The following is a 22,677-nucleotide window of genomic DNA, read 5'->3' as shown; positions in this document are numbered from 1 at the left end:
CAAAACACAAGGGAGGACCTCGAGCAATTTAAAATGGACGCCGCTTCGAGGTGCCAAATTATGACAATTACAACAACTAGTTGTAACTATTGAAATAATTATTAGAAATACAAAAATGGTTAGGAGACTTTTATAAAATAAACAAACAAAATGATTTAGATAAATAAATTATTGCAAATTAAAAATTATCTTTTTAAATAATGAAAGCAATTATTATTATTAAAAAATGTCTATCTTGGCTTTAAAATTTAACACAGAATGTTACCTTAAATTTCACTAAATTTCACTCTGCATAATGTCTGGAGTCGGGAACTGGATCTATTAAATTTTCTGGGGGTAGAACTGAATGGGAAATCTCTGAACACGAATAAATTCATCTCCAAACTGCCGAAAAGCCTGGGATGACAACCAGGGAGAAACAAAACGAAGATGGAAATAACGATTCTTCCAAACCTCACTTAAACTGCAACTGAACCATTAAACTGATTAAACTGCTACACATTTTCCATAAAAAGGAACAAAACAAAAAACTTTCAAATTCGACGTAGAATTTTGGACATAACGCTGAGGCCCACCGCTCTTGACCGCGCCTCAGCGAGAGTGTCGCAATTATCTTGCCGGCAAAAACTTCTCAGCGATCTCAATGAATGTTTATTTGAAACGCAGAATATTTAGCGGTTTCGGTCAAAGAAAAATATCAAAGAATTTGCGTCCGTGATATAAACAAACTTTAAAATGGTTTACATTAACTTCGGTGATGTAAAAAGAACGAAATACTATTTGGGTTTTAACTCGTACGATAGGAACAGAGAAACATGGAAAACATTCTTCGTTATTTTAATACATATATGAGGGGATTTCAATTTAATACATATACGAGGGGTTTCTTGTTAATGTTTTAAGGGGGAGAAGGGTTTATTTTCAATATTTTAAACATATTTTTTTTTTGAAAAATTGTTTAATACAAATTTATTTACAATATTAGTACATTATAGTACAACATTTCAAGAGTATAATCTGAAATTTTAGTATAAAAATATTAAAAATTAAGAAAATGACAGCTAATTATCCAAGATGAAAAAAGTTTATGAGTGTCACTAGTTTTTGATCCTGCTCTAGATGAACTCTGCCTTTTTTTGTTGCAGCTGCAGCCATTTTATCCACTCTATTAATTTGATTGTTATCTGCCGCTAGTGCAGATGTAATTATGAGAACTTGACACTGTACTTATTTCAATTTCTATGTGAGTGCTCACTAACCTCACTCACCAATCTAACTCAATCACCTCACTCACTTACCTCACTCACTCACCCCCAAATGCCTATAACTCCATCAATTTTGCTGCGATCACTCTGAAATTTTAACTGGATACTCTTAAAGAGTACTATCGAATAAAAAAAATATCCTACCCACCCCCTTAAATGAACAGACTAAAAACTCTTAAGTGCGTATTCTTTCATTGGAGTGTAACCGTTTCAAAAGTTTCAAAAAAATTTATTATTATAATTCTTAGTAAATATTCAAATTAAATTTGCTCTAACCTACCCCAAGGATCAAACTGTAGTCCTAATGGTTCCGACCTTGGCTGTCTCAAAATTTGAGCGTTCGTAAGCTCCCCGCCATTCATCTCCCTTTTCCCTTTTCTCTTTTTGAACGTCCAACAGACAGGACAAAATTTGTTTGAGTGGTCTCTTGACGAGGTAAGCCGAAAAATTCCTTTCCTTTTATATATTTTCAAATAAATATTTATTTTGGACCCTTACCGGAAGCCCTAATAGTTGCCAGAATAGTTTATTGGCCCGATGTTATCTTAATTATGGATTTATGGTATGTGTTCTATGGTATGTATTGATTATTACAAACACATTTTTCAAGTTACAAAACAGACAACTGTATACATGACGATCGCCCGCAGATACATCTGAGAAAATAGTCAGGAACCAGACAGACTACATTATGATCAATGAAAGATACCGTAATGCTGTTAAAGCCGTGAAAGCATATCCTGGATCAGACGTGGCATCAGATCACAATTCACTTATCGCCAAGATTACACTCACCCTTAAAAATATTAAAAAACATCAAAGAATCCCTACAATAGACACAAGAAAACTTAAATAACCTAAAGTAAAGGAATGCCTCCAACATGAACTGCATGTGAACACAAACACCAATGATATTGACGAGTACTGGGATCGACTAAAACATTGTCTACTGAAACCCTGTAAAGAAATACTAAAGACTTCCGCAAGGAGAAAAGAAGAATGGATGAATGACGAGATACTCAATATGATGGAACTACGGAGACAATTTAAAAACAAAGACAACAATAAATACAGAGAGATAAACCATGAGATCAGGAAGATGATAAAGCAGGCAAAAGAAAAATACTTTGAAGAGAAATGCAAAGAGATCGAAAACCTTCAAAATAAATATGATCTGTTTAACCTACACAAGAAAGTTAAAGAACTGGCAGGACTAAGAAAACAAAATCCCACTCGTGCAATTCTGGATAGACACGGGACTACTATAACACATACATAATTGTTCTATGATGAAAGAGGAGATCTGGAACACATAGAACTTACGTCAGAAGAAATAGGTCTATATATTACAAAAGAAGAAATATTACACGCATTAAAAACAATGAAGAATGGGAAAAGCCCTGGAACTGACATGCTTCCCATAGAAATCCTAAAAATTCTAGATGAGAAACACATTGATGTTTTAGTGACACTCTTGAACCAAATTTATAGTTCAAGCGTATTACCCAAAGAGTGGTTAACGTCGATTTTTATTTGTTTCCCGAAAAAGAAAAACGCAAGAGAATGCAGTGACTACCGCACCATTAGCTTGATGTCTCATGTGCTAAAGTTACTACTAAAAGTCATCCATAACCGAATATATCACAAACTGGACATAGACGTTAATGATACACAATTTGGTTTTCGCAAAGGCCTAGGAACGCGTGAAGCTCTGTTTTCACTTAATATACTGATACAAAGATGCCTGGACGTCAATCAAGATATATACGCATGTTTTATTGACTATAATAAAGCATTCGATAAAGTACGACATGAACAATTAATGAATGACCTGAAATCAAAGAAGATTGACTACAACGACCTCAGGATCATATCAAATTTATACTATAAACAGCGAGCAAAAGTACGTGTTAACGAACAGCTGTCGGAAGAAATTGAAATTAGACGTGGAGTGAGACAGGGATGCGTATTGTCGCCAATTCTTTTTAATGCTTACTCCGAAGAGATCCTGAAAAACGCTCTTGAGGGTGAAACAGCTGGAATAAAGGTAAATGGAGTTCCCATTAACAACATTAGATATGCGGACGACACTGTAATCTTAGCCGAAAATATTGAAGATATTCAGAGACTGGTGACCAGAATAGCGGAGTATGGAAAACAGTACGGTCTAACAATGAACGTCAAGAAGACCAAATTTATGAGAATATCGAAAACTCAAAGAAATACCGAGATTCTTCTAATAAACGGAATCAACGTCGAACAAGTGGACAAATATGCATATCTGGGAACAATGATTAACTAAACAAATGATTACATTCAGGAGATTAAAATCAGAATAGAAAAGGCTAGAGCAAATTTCAACAAAATGAGAATAGTGCTATGTACAAGGGATTTAAAATTGGAATTAAGAGTTAGGTTATCGAGGTGCTATATTTTTTCGACTTTGTTTTATGGAATGGAATCTTGGACCTTGAATGCGACATCAATGAAAAAACTGGAATCATTCGAGCTGTGGGTGTATAGAAGAATTCTGAAAATATCGTAGACAGAACACGTCGCAAACAAAGAGGTTCTGAGAAGGATGAATAAAGAAATAAAAATTTTAAATACAATTAAAACAAAAAAATTGGAATATCTCGGACATATTACACGTGGAGAGAAATACACCTTGATCCAACTGATTATGCAGGGAAAGATCCAGGGAAAGAGAAGCATATGGAGGCGTAGAATGTCATGGCTGCGCAACCTTACAGAGTGGTACGGATGTACATCAAATGAACTTTTCAGAGCAGCCGTCTCAAAAGTCCGAAGAGCTATGATGGTTGCCGACCTCCGCCGCGGAGATGGCACTTGAAGAAGAAATGATGTGTTCTGAGACCAAAATGTATAGTGGGCAAAAACTTTCAACAATGCGAAGAATTACCGTTGTTTGGTATAAGTACGTTTTGTGAAATATCCCGTTTGCTTAGCCGCCCAATCCTATATATTTTTGTGGTGGATATTATGTTTCTGCTGCCGATAGATTCAACGTTCTGCCAGCCTGAGTCATCATCATCATTCAGCATTCATTTATCATGTCCAATGCTGGACATAGGCCTCCCTTAAACTACTCTTTTCTTTGCGATTTTGTGCTCTTTGTTGCCAATTTTTGGTGATACGCCTGATGTCGTCAGCCCAACGTGTAGGTGGTCTTTCTCTACTACGTTTGTCTGCTCTTGGCCTCCAATTTGTAATTTTACCAAGTTGGTAATAATTATATTGTTTCTACAAGCTACACAAGCATTTGGATAATTCGTGTTATACAAATTTTATATTTTTTTTTATTAAACAGTGAAGATTATCTATAAACTAAATAACAGTGAATACAGTAACAGTTGATATTTTAATTACATAGATATCTACATAATATATAAATATCTACATTCTACATAGTATACAAATATATTTTTTTATGTGAACAAATTTCGAAATTTGGGATAAAATATAATTTTATTTTCATATAAGTATTTCTCATTCATAATCTAATATCAAGATATAAAATGTTTGTTTTCTTACGATATGATTTTAATTTTAGTTTCGTATAAGCACTTTTCATTGTTAATTTAATACCTTAAACACAGACTGTTTATTTCTTTTCTGGCATGACGTAACCTTTTAACGTAGCATCTTTTAATAACTTTTTGTTCGTAGCAAAATAATAACTGTTAGCTTTGTTTAAAAATTTTAATTTTATTTCTTTGCCTGATCTCGCTTCCTTACGAAGGTAAACTATTAAGGAATGGCGCCCAATTTAGTTTAATTTTAAAGATCATACAAACAGATTGTGTATGGTAAAAATAAATAAGAATAGGACTTACCCACAATCAGTATATTCTACTACCAACGACCGGTTTCGCATACTATTAAATATGACTTTAAAAATTAATTAAATACACAAAGTAAAACAATCTAGTAAAATTGAAGTTAAGTAAATAAATAACTTATAAATATTACTTACATGCCGATACAAGGATTATTATTTAATTTTTGAGAAAACTTAGTTAAAACTGTTATGGTAAACTGGTAAACTGACGGGTGATCATCGGTTTTATTGTAACTATTTAATAAATAAAGGGAAAGTTTTTGAAAAAGTTTTCTAAAACCGATGATCACCCGTCACCAGTTTACCATAACAGTTTTAACTATTTTTTTTCAAACATTAAATAATAACCCTTGTATCGGCATGTAAGTAATATTTATTTGTTATTTATTTATTTAATTTCAATTTTACTAGATTGTTTTACTTTGTTTATTTAATCAATTTTTAAAGCCATATTTAATAATCACACACATATAATATTGGCATAATTGCTGTATATTCTGTACCAGAGAGTACCCTAATACGGGTTTTTATAAATTCAGCATTTAGTTTGACCCGTTGACTTGAAGATGCATAGCAAATTATAGTATGCGGAACCTGTCGAATTTGATTGTGAGTAAGTCTTATTCTTATTTCTTTTTACCTATTTGAAATGGACTCACATAGGCAACATATTCAAGATTGTATATGATTTTTGAAAGAGACACACTCCAACCCTTCCGACACGAGCAGAAAGGCCTAGATTTTCTAAAGTCTTTTGACTCAGTGTGAATCTTGTGCAAAAGTAATGCATTCCTAGCACTTGTGCATTGTTTATATACCTCAGCGGTGCTCAAAGGGTCGATCGCGATCGACAGGTCGATCGCCAAAGTTTTTGAAGTCGATCGCGATTCAGGGAGAAAATACTGGACTGTCCTGACTCACCACACGTGCTTGATCGATATAATTATGATGCTATCTCTTCACCCGAAAGTTGCGATAATGTCGATTCGGCATATCAGCATTCACAGATAAATTATGGTATAATACATTCGTGCAGCAAATTCCCAACTGTAAAAAAACGCATGTGTTGATATTCGCCATCTCATTCGCCAAGAATCAAGAGGATATTAAATATAATTTATTGCCTTAAGCCAGTCTGTTTAAATTCAAATTGCATTGTTAGCGTGTTGGTTTTTAAGTTAATATATTGTGTGTTATATGTTATAGTTATTGTTAAGTTATTAACTGGTATTATAAAACTCAAGTAGGAGACACAGAAGAATTTGTCATAAATAAAGGGGTTAGACAAGGAGATTCGTTATCAGCAACCCTGTTTAATCTTGCCCTGGAATACATCGTCAGGAAAATAAACAAAGGTACCCTTAGAACTAGAGAAGGACAAATAATAGCATACGCTGACGATATTGTGCTAATAACAAAAAATAGAAAAACAATGGAAAAAATGTTAAATGAAATGGTAACAGAAGGAAAAGTAATGGGATTAAAAATAAACCAAGAAAAAACAAAAATAATGAGATTTGATAAAAACTTCGAAAACAAAAAGGTTAGACTAGGCGAATACATTTTTGAAGAAGTCGAAAAATTTAAGTACTTGGGAATATTAATAACAAACAATGGAGAAAGAGAAACAGAAATCAAAGAAAGGATTATTACAGCAAATAAGACCTTCCATGCAAATAAGAAATTACTAAAAAATAAACTATTGAGTAAGAAATCGAAAATGAAGGTATACAAAACAATAATTCGACCGACGATGATGTATGCAGCCGAAACCCTCAGCATGACAAAAAAACAAGAGGAAAACCTTAGAATACAAGAAAGAAAAATACTAAGAGCAATACTGGGACCAATAAAAATAAATGAAAATGAATTTAGACAAAGAACGAACCTTGAGCTACTGGAAGAAATTAAGGAAGATATAGTGTGTAAAATAAAACAACAAAGAGCAAAATGGCTAGGACACGTATGGAGATCAGGATCAACTACGACGATATTCTCAATATTGGAATGGACACCAGCTGGCAAAAGAAGACGTGGAAGACCAAGATCTACATGGTTACAAGAAGTTGTAAATGATCTCAACAAGGCGGGCATACGACAGTGGAAAGGAAAAACCAGAGATAGGACACAATGGAGAAAAATAACTGAGAAAATTAAATAAGGAACATGAGGACTGATCTACCTCAAAACATAGATCTAGAGAGCGTAAGCGGCGTAACCCCTAAAGGGGTGTTTAGCCACATATATATATATATATATATATATATATATATATATATATATATATTAACTGGTCGTGTTATTTTTTAGAGTTTAGTTTAAATGTTTAGTATTAAGTCTTATAGTGTGTAGTGAACTTTTAGTATCCAAAACCAAAGTATTTGTTAATAAAAAGTAAAACTAGCTTGCGGTAATCATTTTAATAAAGGTAAGAGAAACCAATATTTTAATTTATTGATGTTTCGAACAGTTTATTTATTTCTTTATTCATTTATTCACGGTTTTTGCTGTAAATATTAAAGAACCGCTTGGATTGACATGCAATTTGGCATATACATAGCTAAATTATCCTACAGGTAAATGTTTATGTGCTTTTTCACTTCAAGTAAATTTTAAAATAACAAAATTTTCAGGAAAAGACTAATAATGTGTCACATTGGCAGTGAAGAAGGGTTTGTTCCAGAAGGGTTGTGGGTGTTTGAATAAAAAAAAAGTGGGGACTACCATGAAGAGATGGACGGGACATCTTTCGAAAATTGGTTCAAAAATATACTGCCACGATTAGAACACAACTCCATCATCGTATTGGACAACGCGTCTTATCATTCCAGAAAATTGGAAAAATTTCAACTACTGCTTCTAAAAAAGCTGACATCCAAGCGTGGCTGAAATCAAAAGATATAGGGTTTTAGGACTCCATGTTAAAAGTGCAACTGCTGGATATCGTTAGGGAACATAAGGGACTATATAATAAATATATCATTGATGATATGAGAAAACAAAGTAGTGTTAAGGCTGCCCCATACCATTGTGAGCTCAATCTTATTGAGCTCATCTGGGCAGAAGTGCAGATGGTGCACCATCCATGACTGGCGTTAACAATGGATTTGTTGCATTATGTCGAGCTAACGATGACTTTTCATCGTTTTTTTCATGCCATTGCATCATTCACCAGCAAGTTTTGTGTTCCAAAATTTTAAATATGGACGACATCATGAAGATGACAACAAAAATGTGAATTCAATCAGAGCGCGAAGCTTGAAACGACGTCTTTTTAGAGTGCAATTGGAAGCTAGCGACTCTGCGGAACACACTGATTTACTTCTGCATACAGATGTGAGGTAGTTGAGCCGTGAAAAATTTTTAGATAGATTTCAGGAGCTACTTCCCGAAATAATTTCTTTTTTAGAAGAACGAGGGGACGACACTCATCTACTTCAAAACGAAAAATGGCTTAGTGATCTGGCTTTTCTAATAGATTTCACAAATCGTTTGAACCTTCTTAATATTGAACTACAAGGTAAAAATAAAACAATTATCGATATGATGAGCGCAACACATTCTTTTGTCAACAAATTGATATTATTGATTAAGCAAATAAGCAGAAAGGATTTAAGCAACTTTCCATCGTTGAAAAAAAAAGAGTAGCAGCTCATTTGAATTATGTTTATTACGAAACGGAGCTGCAAGCACTTCATAGCGAGTTTGAAAGACGCCTCGCTGATTTTAAAAAAACTGACAGATATTGTAACATTCATGTTTAATCCATTTTCTTGTCAAGACGTGGAAAAAAATAGCCACTGAAATATCCGTTACGTTCAATATGGAGATCATTTCCGTCCAAAATAAGGTACTGAAAATAATTTCGGATATACACCTTAAATCCAGAGCGACCGATACGAAATTTTGATCTTTCATATCGTCTGAGAAATATCCGTCTTTGAGACAAGTAGCTTTGCAGCTCACAGCATTCTTTAGATCAACATACTTGTGTAAGTCTGCATTTTCCCAAATGAAGATAATGAAATCAAAATATCGTAATCGGCTAACTGACGAACATCTCTCTTCATGCTTGCGTTTGGCCCTCGATAATTACGTACCATCATATGAAATACATGATATGCAGTGCCATGCGTCAACATCCAAATAAAATTAATATGAAAACATGACTTTAATTACAACTCTCTGTAGTTACAACTTTTCTATCAACGAGAAATATGCAATAAAGTTTTTTATTTTCAAAACTCTTTTTTTTTTACTATGCTTTGTTTTTAAACCAGGAGGAGTAAACTAAAGAGGCTGATTCACACCCAAGAAAGTCACTAGAAAAGGTACCAAATACATCTTCTTTTTTGGTTGATCATATCGGCCTTCCACAGTAATCCACAAATATTATATTATAGTAATACGTCGCTAAAGAGTTCTAAAAACAACTGTTTTATATATAAAAGCAGACTAAAAATCTAAAAATTAAAAGAATAACGCAGAAACCGATATAACTTAATTAACCTATGAAATGCCATTAGTGTCAAAATTTCATAACAGTGGAGTAAACTTGCCTGAAGTTGGACCAATTACAAACAAACATTGCGGCGCGGTAAATTTGAATTACTCCTCCTGGTTTAAAAACAGGGTATAGCAGTCGATCTCCGGACGCTTGCAGTTTATGTGGTAGATCCCATGCAGTATAAGTCTGAGCACCACTGATATACCTGTATTTAATTATTTTGTTATACATAAATGAAACCACAGTGTAACCTTCTAATTTTAAGAAATATTAGTAATTAGTCTTTATGACAGATTTTATTCGTCAAAAACATCATGCATATGTTTATTTAAAAAAAATTAAAATATTTATGCCATCATAGAATAAAATACAGAGATAAACGAAAGTACGAGTATTTCTGCAAAAGTAACTGATTTAATAATTTTTGCTGTATTAACATCGACGATAATAATTAATATATTTGTCTTATTAAATATTTCAATTCCCATTGTAATTTTGTAAAAAAAATTATCACGTTTCTACGTTTTATCTTATCTCACAGAAAGTAAACAAACTACTAGAACAAAGACTACACGACTTCCTTGAGTAAAAAAAAAATTAAATACATATTTAAGTGGTTACGGTATTAAAATTAATAATTCTTAAACAAACTCACAAAATTATTTAACAAAATTTGGAATGAGCTTAAATAGTAAATAAAAAGTATATTGCAATAGCTGAAACCCATTGGTTAGGAGAGGGCCGTTTTACAACACATAATGGCAATTATGTATGTTTACTTCTCTGGCAGTGAGACCCAGAACTATACAGGTATTGCCATTCTGGTCTCATCAAGATTACAAAAGTCTGTCGTCGAATTAAAAGCTGTGAGTCACAGGATAGTTCTCCTTAAACTGGAAGGCAAACCACCTGAACTCAATAGCATACAAGTTTATGTGCCAAATAGTACAGCAGACGACATAACAGTCGAGAAATTCTACGAAAAATTGGAAACAACAATTACCAACATTCCAAATAAAGAACTAACCTTAATAGGCGGTGACTTTAGCGCAATAGTCGGCAACACTACATATTATGATGACTCAAAAAATGTATTGGGAAAGTTTGGCATAGGTCAGAGAAACGAAAGAGGAGTCGCTTAATCGAGTTTGTTATCTCAAACTATTCTATTACGAATAATCAATTTAAACACCATGTACGCCGACTTTATACTTGAAAAAGTCCTGGGATAAGTCTGGAAATCAAATTGACTACATCCTCACTAATATTCGCTGGAGATCGTCAATCCAAACAGTCAGATCATATCCAGGGGCGATATGTGAATCAGATCATACTCCCCTCGTAGCTAAAGTAAAGCTCAAACTTAAAGCGCCCAACAAACGGAGAGAGACAAAGAGAATAAAACTAAGAAAAAGGGCGACCTTCTTTAAGAAGTGCAAAAATCCACAAGGAATCTACGTTCCTGTATTTGGCTGTATACCATATATTAAAAAAATTTTATTAAAAATCCTTTGTAAAAGGTATATATTTTTAAAAACCCAAACGGGCTGTTTTAGACAAAACGTTTTCGGAATCCATTATTCCATCATCAGTGTCCTATAAAATATATAACCACTTAATTAAAAAGAACGTGAAGTTAAAATTTTGACAAAGGTTAATGTAAAGTGTGGTTAATACTTACTAGGAGTACATGAATGTAGCCACTAAATACATGGGTAAAAACCCGTTAACAAAAATTTAGTTACATTTGTTTTACATTATATTATATAAATTACTAGGATGTTAAAGTTACCGTTGGATTAGGTAACATGGTGACATATGACTCCACGTTGAAGTTGCAAGTCCTGAGACGGTGTGTCTACGAGGACTTAATGGACATGCCTGGGTATCTCTTATGGGAGTGACAGTCCTCTGAAATTTGTATTTCCTAAGGACACCAGAGGGCGTAGCATTCATAGCAAAGCTTCGTGACTGCGCAATACCGCAACCAACAAAACAAGTACGCCATTTTTATTGTGGTTTCGACACAGTGTTTCGAGTTGTATTATTTGCGATTAAATAATTGTTTGCTTTTTTGCCATCATATTTAAATAATTACGGTTTTTAACTGTTGCGTTAATGGTTGTAATAATTACAATAAGGATGCTCAAATGCATATTTTTCCAAAAGATAGGGCGGTAAGTAGAAAATGCTGATATAAGATTTTATTTATTTTTTAATAATTGCCTTAAAATGTCCGATGTTGTCCCAAACTTCTTTCTTTCACGTTATGGTGTGTATTAGAATTGTTGCCGATATAGAATTAGGTAAAAGTTTTTTAGGAATTAAAATTATCGCCATTAAAAATGTGGCAATTCTTCAATGTTTCAAGAACTTTTTCTACAAAACTTTTGTTTATTTGTCCTTTTGTAAAGCACCTCTAGAAATATAATATGTAACATTATTTCACAGAAAATATTAAAAACAAACTATTTATTTTTTAGCTTTATGATATTTGGATTAACAAAATTGGCAGAGAAGACTTGCACAATTTATTTTGGACCAGAAGCCCGCTATGTTGGATCGAGATATAAGTCCACCTTGAAATGTGATGCTATTCCTTCTCTGTTTCTGTGTTGTAATTTATAGAAACTACAGAATAGCCATTGTTTAACCAACTACATTTAAATACATGTAATTAATGTTTATATAAAAACGTAAAAAAGAAAATAAAGTAGAAAAAGAACCAACGTTTGTTTTATTTTTGTAATCAAACCCTCAATATTAATCTTTATATTTGAAGAATTACGAGAAGATTTTTTAAAAAGATGTTGCTTTCCTAAGGCCGCCAGATGGCGCATTGTCCAGAAATAACCTACACAGTTTCCTATCTATTCAGTAATATATTATTCTTTATCTATGCTTAATGGAAGCAACTGATTGAAATGACAATGTTGACAAGTTAGGACGGAACAAGTAACAGAGTAGTCAATATAACTGTATGTGTCTACTTAAGACAAAAGCCAACGTTAATTAAATTTGTTAAAGTAATAGATTTTTTGATATTAAATAATATAACAGTATCAACCATCAATGTTGTTGTTTTTTAAAAATTGATTTTTATGTGTATGAGATGAAATGTGGAGAGAAGATAATGTGGTTATAGTTAGGCAACCAACTATGCATGTGTGTGGTAGTGTAATGAAAAAGAGATTTTTATATTTAGGCCCTTTATGTTTATTCAACATTTGGTACTTGGAAAATAGAAAATAGACACATGTAGAAGGTTGAGTTATAGAAATTTTGTTTGATATTGGTGGGAAATGAATGAATATATTTAAAATATGAAAGTGTTCTTACATGAATGAAATAAAACTTTTGTAGTATAATGGTCATGTGAAATTTAACTTATAACTCGATTATAGAAGGCCCTGTATGTCAAAAAACAACATTTGGTACCTGGTAAATGTAAAACTAATTAAGTTATAAGTACATGAAATTAAATATCTGATAGGGTGTTAACAGAATAAGTGGTATGGAAGTTTTATTTTATTATCTGTTTTGTGAAATGAATAGAAATTGATGGTTGGGACATGGTTTTTTTAATAAGTTAATAGAATAGTACTCAACTTATAACTTAAGAAAGGTCCTATCTGTCATAAGCAACACTAGGTACATGGGAACTATAAAAAGATAAGTTACAAGTTGTATGATTTGCAGGTGTATAATTGTCCAAAATGTGAAAATGGAATGGTTGTGGGTTGGCTCTGTTAGAATTAAGTAAAACAAAAATTATGGGGTCAGCTTTAATGATAATTAAGTTGTGTGATTTGTTTTTAATTCTTAATGGATATGAAGGTCTTAATTTGTTCATTAAACTATTATCTAAAATAAACAGAATTTGATGGCTGGAGCATGGTTTTGTAGTATGTTGTAAGTATACTACTCAACTTATAACTTAAGAAAGGCCCTATCTGTCATAAAGCAACACTAGGTACATGAGAAATATAGAGAGATAAGTTATAAGTTGGTGATTTTATAGGTGTATATAAACCTCAATTATGAAAATGAAATGGTTCTAGGGTGGCTCTGATGAAATTGAGTGAAAAATAAGAAAATTATAGTGTTTTTGAAAAAATGTAGGATACGGAAAGAATACAGAAGGCTGAGATCCCCAGAGAGCTGCAACCAAACCCTAGGGGGGTTGTGTGGAAGAGTGAAATGAGGACTGAGAGGTTTGTTTGAAAGAGATGAAGAATAGTCTAAGGTTTGGAGGTGCCGACAAGAAGTATGGACAACAAAAGGTATAGTGGGTCGGACTAGAAGTTTGGGTTTAATAGAGAGAGATAAGGACTGATTGGGAGTGTGATGTGTAAACAGAAAAGTTTTTTGGAGTGGATTAAAGTGCAAAAAAGTATGCCCTCTATTGGTAAGGGTACATCATTGCATTTGAACATTTACGCAAATAGTTATAGCTGATGAGTAGACTGTTAGGAATTATGAATTTGTTAATTTAAATTTTAGTTCAGTTTATTTACGTTACATTTAATAAAGTTTCCTATTAATGTAGCAAATTTTGTTTTAATGTAATTATTGACATGACCTGTAATTGACACTAGCAAAATATATGCGTTACGTTTAGTTTTTAAAAGGTGTAACACTTTCAATAAACTGATATTTTTTCACAAGAATAGAGTTTATATCGAAAAAAATATGGATGTCTGAATTCTCCAGCAAAATACCTGTCTAACAATGTGCCACACTTGGTATATTCCCTATTTAAAATGTAAAGGTTGGGGTACTGGAATGGAAGGGGTTGACACTTGACAGATATCTATATCGGTAAAACATGACCCCTTTAGAATAAAAATCGACCTCTTTTTGGATTTTCACAAAATCCAATGAATTTTGCCAAATATCAGGGTGGAATCTTTTGAGCGGCCAACCTGGTATATAGGAAGCATATTATAAGAAGGCTACTTGAAGGATGAGAAAAGGGCATCTCAATAAATGGCCGAAAAATAAACAACCTACTATGGCAGCAAAATAGTGACCACAGCCTTCTTGCAAATAGTCAAGAAGAGTTAATCTAAATAGTCAATGGTATACGACTGGTTGAAAAAAAAGTCAAATATTTGGTCTGCAGGTAAACATATCAAAGACAAAGATCATGATCGTAAATAGTCTACATAACAATCATCCACACATAACCACGATTGCTCGGTTCAAGGTTGTGAGCTCATATTTATATCTGGGATCATTGATCACAAGCACAGGGTCTGTATCTGTATCTGTAGAGTAGGGAGGGCGAGTTAAGTTCCACAGCACTTAGGCCACAATTGACCTATTGTGCATCCTCCCAGGGAGCTGTCGTCTTTAGCTTATTGTCCATCCTGACATTTCTAGGAAGGTGGACAAGTCACCAGGAGACATCTCGCTTATGCGGGCAGGTGTGGGCTAGGACTCGCCGAACGCGTACTCTCGTATTAACTATAACTCCGAGCATTCACATAGGACATGCTCTACAGTTTCGTCTTCTCGTTCACACTTCCTACATAGACGTGTGTCTACTAGTGTCTGGAGATGTTTGCTTAGTTGACAATGACCAGTTAAAAAACCAACTACCAAGCGTAGGTTTTTCCTGGTCATTTCCAAGTACTTCTTTGATGCTGACTTTTCAAGGTTACTTAGTGTTGCCCTGGCAAGTCTACATCCTTGCCCTTCTTCCCATCTTTTTACGGTTTGCGTATGGGAGTGATATTTGACAATTTCCGCGATTGTTGTTTACTAAACACAGGGTCACTACAGGAAGAAATAAAACGTAGATGTGATCTAGCAAAAGTTGCCGTAGGAAAAATGGTCCAAATATGGAAAGAGCCTCAAATTTCACGAACTCTAAAAATGAAGTTGATCAACTGCTTAATATTCCCAATACTGACATACGGATGTAAATCTTAGACCCTATGACAAGTGGAGAGAATAAAGATAGACGCCACTGAAATGTTCTGTTAAAGAAGAGTGTTATGAATTCTGTGGACATATCACAGGACAAAAATTTCAATTCTAAATAAGCATAAAAAGTCAGCAAACGACTATCCATTAAAGTCCTTCTCCAATAATTAAAATACTTTGGACAAAGACTTATTATCCAAGGGATGGTAGAAGGCCGCGGATTACGAAGAAGATCCCCAACAAGATGGATCGATCAAATTACAGGAATATACAAAAGACCTATAGAGTTAGCTATAGATAAAATCTAGACGAAAGATCTTGAATAATAGCAAGACAAATATAAAGAAAAAAGAACAAGGCAGAATGGTAAAATGCAACCTGTAATCAGATCATACAAGAAAAAAATGAAGCACACAAGAAATATGTGGAGAAGAGAACCAGAGAAAGAATAATAACTTTTGAGGAAGCACCACAGAGGCTGGTTAAAATATGCAGAAGAGAAAAAAAAATCTAAAATTACACCGTATTTAAATTTTTTTGTGACCTTATGTGAGCCTGTCCAGTTTTAGCACTGGATAATAAATAAAAGATAATGTAACATCCGCGTTGAGAAAATAAGGCGTTGAGTTACAGAAGTGCAGAGAAATGAAGGCAAATGTTCACAGTTAAAAAAATATGAAAAAATTATTAGAAAGTGTTCTTTTATTGAAGAAAACTTACCAGTTGTTGAATTGAAACCTAAAATAATTTCAAAATTGGCACAAATTAAAAAAATGCCTAAACAGATCCAAGAGATCTTCATTTTCGCGTGTTTCTTAACCAAAAACTAAATATGCTACTAATAAGATCAAAAATCCTTAAGTGTAACTCTTATCCTTTGAATAAAGATAAAATTAATTTACTTGAGTGATGGATTGATTGTGATTTTATTATTATTTGTTACATTTATCGTCGTATATAAAAAAAATGTAAAAAGTGAGATTTGTGATAACAAATACCTATCAAAAATTATAATTTAAAAAAAACACTTCAAATTACGCAATTATTTAAAAGTATTAAGAAATAACAAACTCTAAATGATTTGTAAAAAAATAGTCTAAGAGAATGATTATTAAGCATTAGTAATTTGTTACATATATGTTTTACGCGGTGCTCAAAGCTTATTAACTTTTTAAGTCTTTGAAGACGACCCACACACACACACACACATACACACCACACGTCACAAATAATTTTGTATATAACATATGACTGGGGGGGACATATATAACATTATGGAGGACACTCTATATATATATATATATATATATATATATATATATATATATATATATATATATATATATATATATATATATATATATATAAGAGTGTCCTCCATAATCAGCTGGACATTAAAAGACCTAGAAAAGATTTTTATATATATATATATATATATATATATATATATATATATATATATATATATATATATATATATATATATATATATATAAAGAAGCGGCACATACTATGGGTCTAGAAGTTAATGTCTCAAAGACAAAGTACATAAAAACAACTCGGGAAAAAGTACAAATAAAAGGCACTCATATAGCGGGTAAAAATTTGAAAGAGTAGACCATTTCAAATATTTAGGATAAATAGTTACATAATTAAATAAAAACAGTGATGAGGTAACAGCTTGAATTTCACTTGGAAACAAATGCTTCTACAGCCTACAGAATATTATTAAGTCAAAATTAGTATCTATTAACTCAAAAATAAAAATATACACAACAGTTATGAGACCCGTAGTAACGTTTGCATCAGAAACATAGACTTTGACTAGTGAACAAGAGAAACAACTTCTTAAATGGGAAAAAAATGTTAAGAAAAATATAGGACCTTTTAGGAGGTCTGCCTGTTTAAAAAAGAATTAAACGAAAAGAGACCGAGAGGTAGGCCCAGAAAGAGATGGATCGATGTATTAACCAGGATTTAAAAGAACTAGGAATACGAAAATGGGAAGACACGCAAAGGAAAGAAAAACATGGTCAACATAGTCAAGAAAGCAAAATATACATGACACTGAAATGATCTCCTCAAAGAAGACAAACTAGAAAGTAACGATTTTAAATATAAAACGTTAGACTTTTTGAGGAGTTATGCGTGTGGCTGGCCTCCACACCATGTAAAACTTTAGAGCCTAGAAACCACAACGGGCGATCATGGCCCTCCAAAGGCTGTCAGTGGTCACAGATGATGATCGCAAAAGGGGTTTGCGATGTATTCGTATTTTTCGTTTATTATCAAAAAAGAACTAGTTAATGTAATAAATACTTATTATTAAAAAAATCAAGAAGCTTAGTCCTTAAAATATTTCCAATAAAATTCTTTTTCTTCTTCTTTTATATAGGCTTTTCTTCGACATCACCTCCTACCTTAGTGTAATATTATCATTCCATTTTTGGAGGAACTTGTCTTCTTCCAATTGGCGACTTATCCCGGGCTATTCGAACTACGCTCTCTGCTATTCAACTTATGTGTCTGTTCCATTCTCTTTTTCTTCCTATCATCCATTCATTAATGTTGTTTATTCTGTATAGGTCTCTAATCTTATTACTTTTTTTTCTGCCTATTAGTGTTTTTCCGGTTATTCTTCTTAGCTTTCTCATTTTATTTGATTCCAAATATTTGCTTGTCGTGCTTGTATCTGGTCTTGTTTCTGTGGTATATGGCATGACAGGTCGGATTACAGACTTGTATATTTACGCTTTTTTTCGTTTTTAAGTATCTATTTCTTCATATTTATTGTGTCGTTGAGGCATCTCGCTGCTCTGCTTGCTTTTGCCACTTGCTCCCTTACTTCCTCTTCAATTTTATTGACGCTCGATAAGTTTTTTCCCAGATTTTTCGTTATTTGTTCTAACACTTGCTATTCAATCATCTCAAATTTGCACGTTGCTGGTTCCTTTAAAGAAATTAAATATAAATGGGTTCAATGAATACCCTTGACTGAGTCCATTTGTAATGTCTATTAATTCTGTCATTTGTGTTGGAACTTTTACTTTGGTTTTCTTGCGAATATGTTTTCTATTATTTTTATATCTAATGATATTTATCTATTGTATAGCAGATGTATTGCCTTCGATAGCCTCACTCTATCAAATGCCTGTTCTAAGTCTAAGCTTAGGACAGAAAATGACGTAGGACAGACGGAAGAGCTGCTTAATCCACTCCTCAATCACCGCCCACGATCTTTTATATAACTCAAACAACAACTTTTAATTTATGTTTTATAATATTTTATGTTTAATTTCACTATTATAACAATAACCCTTCAAAAGATACAAGGGGGGAACGGACTTTTGACTAGCACTGTGAATTTTCTATTTAAGGCGCTATCCTCTAAGTTTATTGCCGTCAAAGCTTCATTAATTTCATCTCTCCAACTTAGGCGTGATCTACCTCTTTTCTTTCATTTTGCAGGCATCAATTCAAATATTTTCCGAGGCCATTTTTCCTCTGGCATTCTCTTAACATTGCCAAACCAAGTTAATTCATATATTTCTGCCCTTACTCCTTTTTCTTATTACATGTTCATTTCGAATTCTTCCTAATTTTGATCTTCGACATCTCCTCCTTAAAAAATCCATTTCGGTTGCCAGGAGCTTGATTCTGTTAGTCTTCATTATATCCCAAACTTTCGATCCTTAGAGGGTAATACTGGTAATATTTTCAACTATTCTTTGATATGTGTTTTCCGTGTCTCTTTTAATGATCTGTCCCAAAGTAGATTTAAAGAATACTCCCAGTATATATATTTACGCCTAGTATATTTACCTCTCTGTACCTTTTATGCTTTCTGTATTAAAATTAGATCTTCTATATCACTGTTTCCGACCACCATATTCCACACTTAGGTAATTATGTTCATGGTATGGCCTGCGGCTTCATATTTATCATCAGAGTATATACCACAAATTCATCATCATTTTGATCTTCGGCAAATACGAATCTACAACTTCAAGGAGAATTTTAACAATCACAGCGAGAGAGGTATGTGTCATGTTAACAATTCAATTTTATTACTTCTGTTGTTGTTAACACATACGTAGTTATCATGGGCGGAGGAGTTTAATAATTCGCAGGACGCTAAAATGTGGAAAAAATAATTTTTAATAACAGCCAAGTTACTGCATACCAAGGGTGCAATTCGTCAGTATAAATAAATCTTCTTCTTAAAGTGCCTATCCGTTCCGGATGTTGGCGATCATCACGGCTATCTTTACTTTGTTTATTGCAGCGCGGAACAGTTCAGTGGTAGTCGTGTTATACCACTTTCGTAAATTTTGAAACCAGGAAATGCGTCTTCTTCCCGGTCCTGTCTTACCATTTACTTTACCTTGGAGAATCAGCTGGAGAAGGCCGTAACGTTCTTGATTTCTCATTACATGTCCTAGATATTCCAACTTTTTAGTTTTGACGGTCATGAGAATTTCACATTCTTTCCCCATTCTACGCAGGACCTCCACATTAGTAACTCTGTCAACCCAGGATATACGTAAGATGCGCCTATAACACCACATTTCGAAAGCTTCGAGCCGATTCATAGATGCAACAGTCAGTGTCCATGCTTCCATTCCGTAGAGCAGAACTGTGAATATGTAGCAGTTCAATAGACGGCATTTTGTTTTTAATGATATGTCTCGACTGTTGAAAATAGTTCTCATTCTAACGAATGCTGCTTTTGCTTTTATTATTCGCTGTTTAATTTCTGTTGAGTGGTCCCATTGGCTATTTAAATTGGTGCCTAGATATGTATATTGCTCGACTCTTTCGATATTCTGTTGGTTGATTGTAAGTTGAGCGTTTAGTATTGGTTTTTTACTAATTGTCATAAATTTGGTTTTCTTTATGTTAAGAGCTAGTCCGTATCTGTTGCTGACATCTGTTATGCGATTTGTTAATATCTGTAAGTCATTCAGATTATCGGCAAAAACTATAGTGTCATCTGCATATCTAATGTTATTCAACCATTCACCGTTTATTAGTATTCCTTTCGCACAACCGTCTAAAGCTTCCTTAAATACCCATTCAGAATAAATATTGAACAACAATGGAGACAAAATACAGCCCTGTCGTACTCCACGTTCTATTGCAATTTTATCAGTTAACTGGTCTTCTATTTTGATTTTGGCCGTTTGATTGTAGTAAATGTTTCTGATAATTCTAAGATCTTTGTTGTCAATTCCAATTTCTTGCATTAGAGTCATTAATTTGTCATGTTTTACTCTGTCAAATGCCTTCTGGTAATCTATAAAGCATACGTATATGTCACAATTCACATCCCTGCATCTCTGAAATAGCACCTGTACAGCAAAAAGGGCCTCCCGTGTTCCCAGAGCATCACGAAATCCGAATTGTGTTCTTGTTAGTTGTTCCTCACATTTTGTATATATTCTTTTGTGGATGACCTTTAGAAATGTTTTAAGTAAATGGCTCATAAGGCTTATAATTCTATAGTCTTCGCACTTTCTCGCATTGGGTTTTTTTGGAAGATTTATAAAAGTTGACACTAACCACTCTGGGGGAACCACGCCCGTATCATATATACTGTTAAATATATTTGTCAACCATTTTATGCCATCATAGTCCATAAGTTTTAAGAATTCTGAGTGAAAATTATCAGGGCCTACTGCTTTACCATCTTTGGTGCTTTTGATGGCATATTTTACTTCTTCGACTGTAAATGGTGGTCCAGATTCGCAATTGGTGTTTGTTGTAATACCAGTGTTACTTCGTATATCTTCAAAAGTTTTTTCCACGTATTTAATCCAAATATCTCTTTTATGCTCTATTTCCAGTACTATGTTTCCCTGATTATCTGTCAGGGATCCAGTGTTCTTGTGTTTATATAAGCCTGCCGCTTCTTTAATCTTTTTATGGAGGTTAAATGAATCATGTTTTTGTTGTAATGACTCTATCTCTGTACACTTCGAGCTAAACCAATTTTCTTTTGCTATTTTAATAGCCCTTTTTATTTCGTTATTTATGTTGTTGTAGTAATTCTTAATGGCTAATTCCGTGGCCGGTCTCCGCTTTCGTGGAGGAGGAGCTCCGAACTGAGTAGGGGCTCTTCTGTACTTCACGGAAGACAGACTGGGCGGGGGATATCCTCAACCTCGACACGGCACGTCCCATATGGCTGATAGGGAAAGTTCCTGCAGATATGCAGGACAGGTACGAATAAGGCATTGCCAAATAAGTACCCGCGGATCAACTGAGGATATGACATTAGGCAGCAGTAATGTCATTATTGGATTAAGGCTGTGGGAAGTAAAAATCCTGTAGGCTTAATTCCAGATACTCACAGGCGACACTCACATTATGAGTTAAGCGGCTGTGATACTGCGATCTTAGGGCACTCTTTTGTCCTGGAGTTTGAGAAATCGGCTTCGAAGGCGGAGGAACTAAGATTTTAGTGAACGGCATAAGGATGCAGAAGGCAAGGAGAAACCACTGCATTAAAGACTTCTTGTAAGTATCTCTAGTACAATTATCATGGTGATAAAAAACTTTAAGATTCCGACTACTGATCATGAAAATCGGAATTCAAGATCCGGCAGGGAAGGTAAATCTAGCTCAAACCGTGAGGCCTTCCAGGTCGTTATCAAGAGAAATCCTCACGAACCAAACTACATTCTAGATGATGGATCTCTAAGAGTATTGCGAACAGCCATAAAGATAGGTACATGGAACGTTAGAACAATGTACGAGGCGGGAAAAATCTATAATGCCATTCAAGAAATGGAAAGACTCTCGATTAATATTATGGGAATAAACGAAATGCGCTGGACACATACGGGATACCGAGTTATCAAAGATCACAAAATATTTTACTCAGGAAATCTTAAGAACGAACATATAAATGGAGTGGGCCTAATTATGAATAATAAAATCGCCAACTGTGTCAGTCACTTTGTACCTGTATCAGAAAGGATGCTCTTAGTTCAGCTAAACACAACTCCCATAAAAACAAACATTATTCAAGTATACGCTCCTACAGCGGACGCCCCAGAAGAAATCATAGAAGAATTTTACAATGACCTTACTAATATTATCAAAAGGAT

General features: G+C 33.7%; 1 protein-coding gene across 1 annotated transcript in view; it reads right to left on the bottom strand.

Annotated features, from left to right (window-relative positions):
• The window catches only part of LOC140432457 (sphingomyelin phosphodiesterase-like), a 94,892-nt gene extending 78,436 nt beyond the window's left edge, over nucleotides 1-16,456 (bottom strand). Inside the window, exon 1 of the mRNA XM_072520367.1 lies at nucleotides 16,286-16,456. Coding sequence (XP_072376468.1) covers nucleotides 16,286-16,367 — 82 coding nt within the window. The 5' untranslated portion in view covers nucleotides 16,368-16,456. The remainder of the gene's footprint in view (nucleotides 1-16,285) is intronic.
• Between the last annotated feature and the right edge of the window lie 6,221 nt (nucleotides 16,457-22,677).

The sequence above is a fragment of the Diabrotica undecimpunctata genome, chromosome 1 (assembly GCF_040954645.1).
Source record: "Diabrotica undecimpunctata isolate CICGRU chromosome 1, icDiaUnde3, whole genome shotgun sequence".
In the NCBI taxonomy this organism is placed as follows: domain Eukaryota; kingdom Metazoa; phylum Arthropoda; class Insecta; order Coleoptera; family Chrysomelidae; genus Diabrotica; species Diabrotica undecimpunctata.
This window is presented reverse-complemented; position numbering and strand designations above follow the sequence as displayed.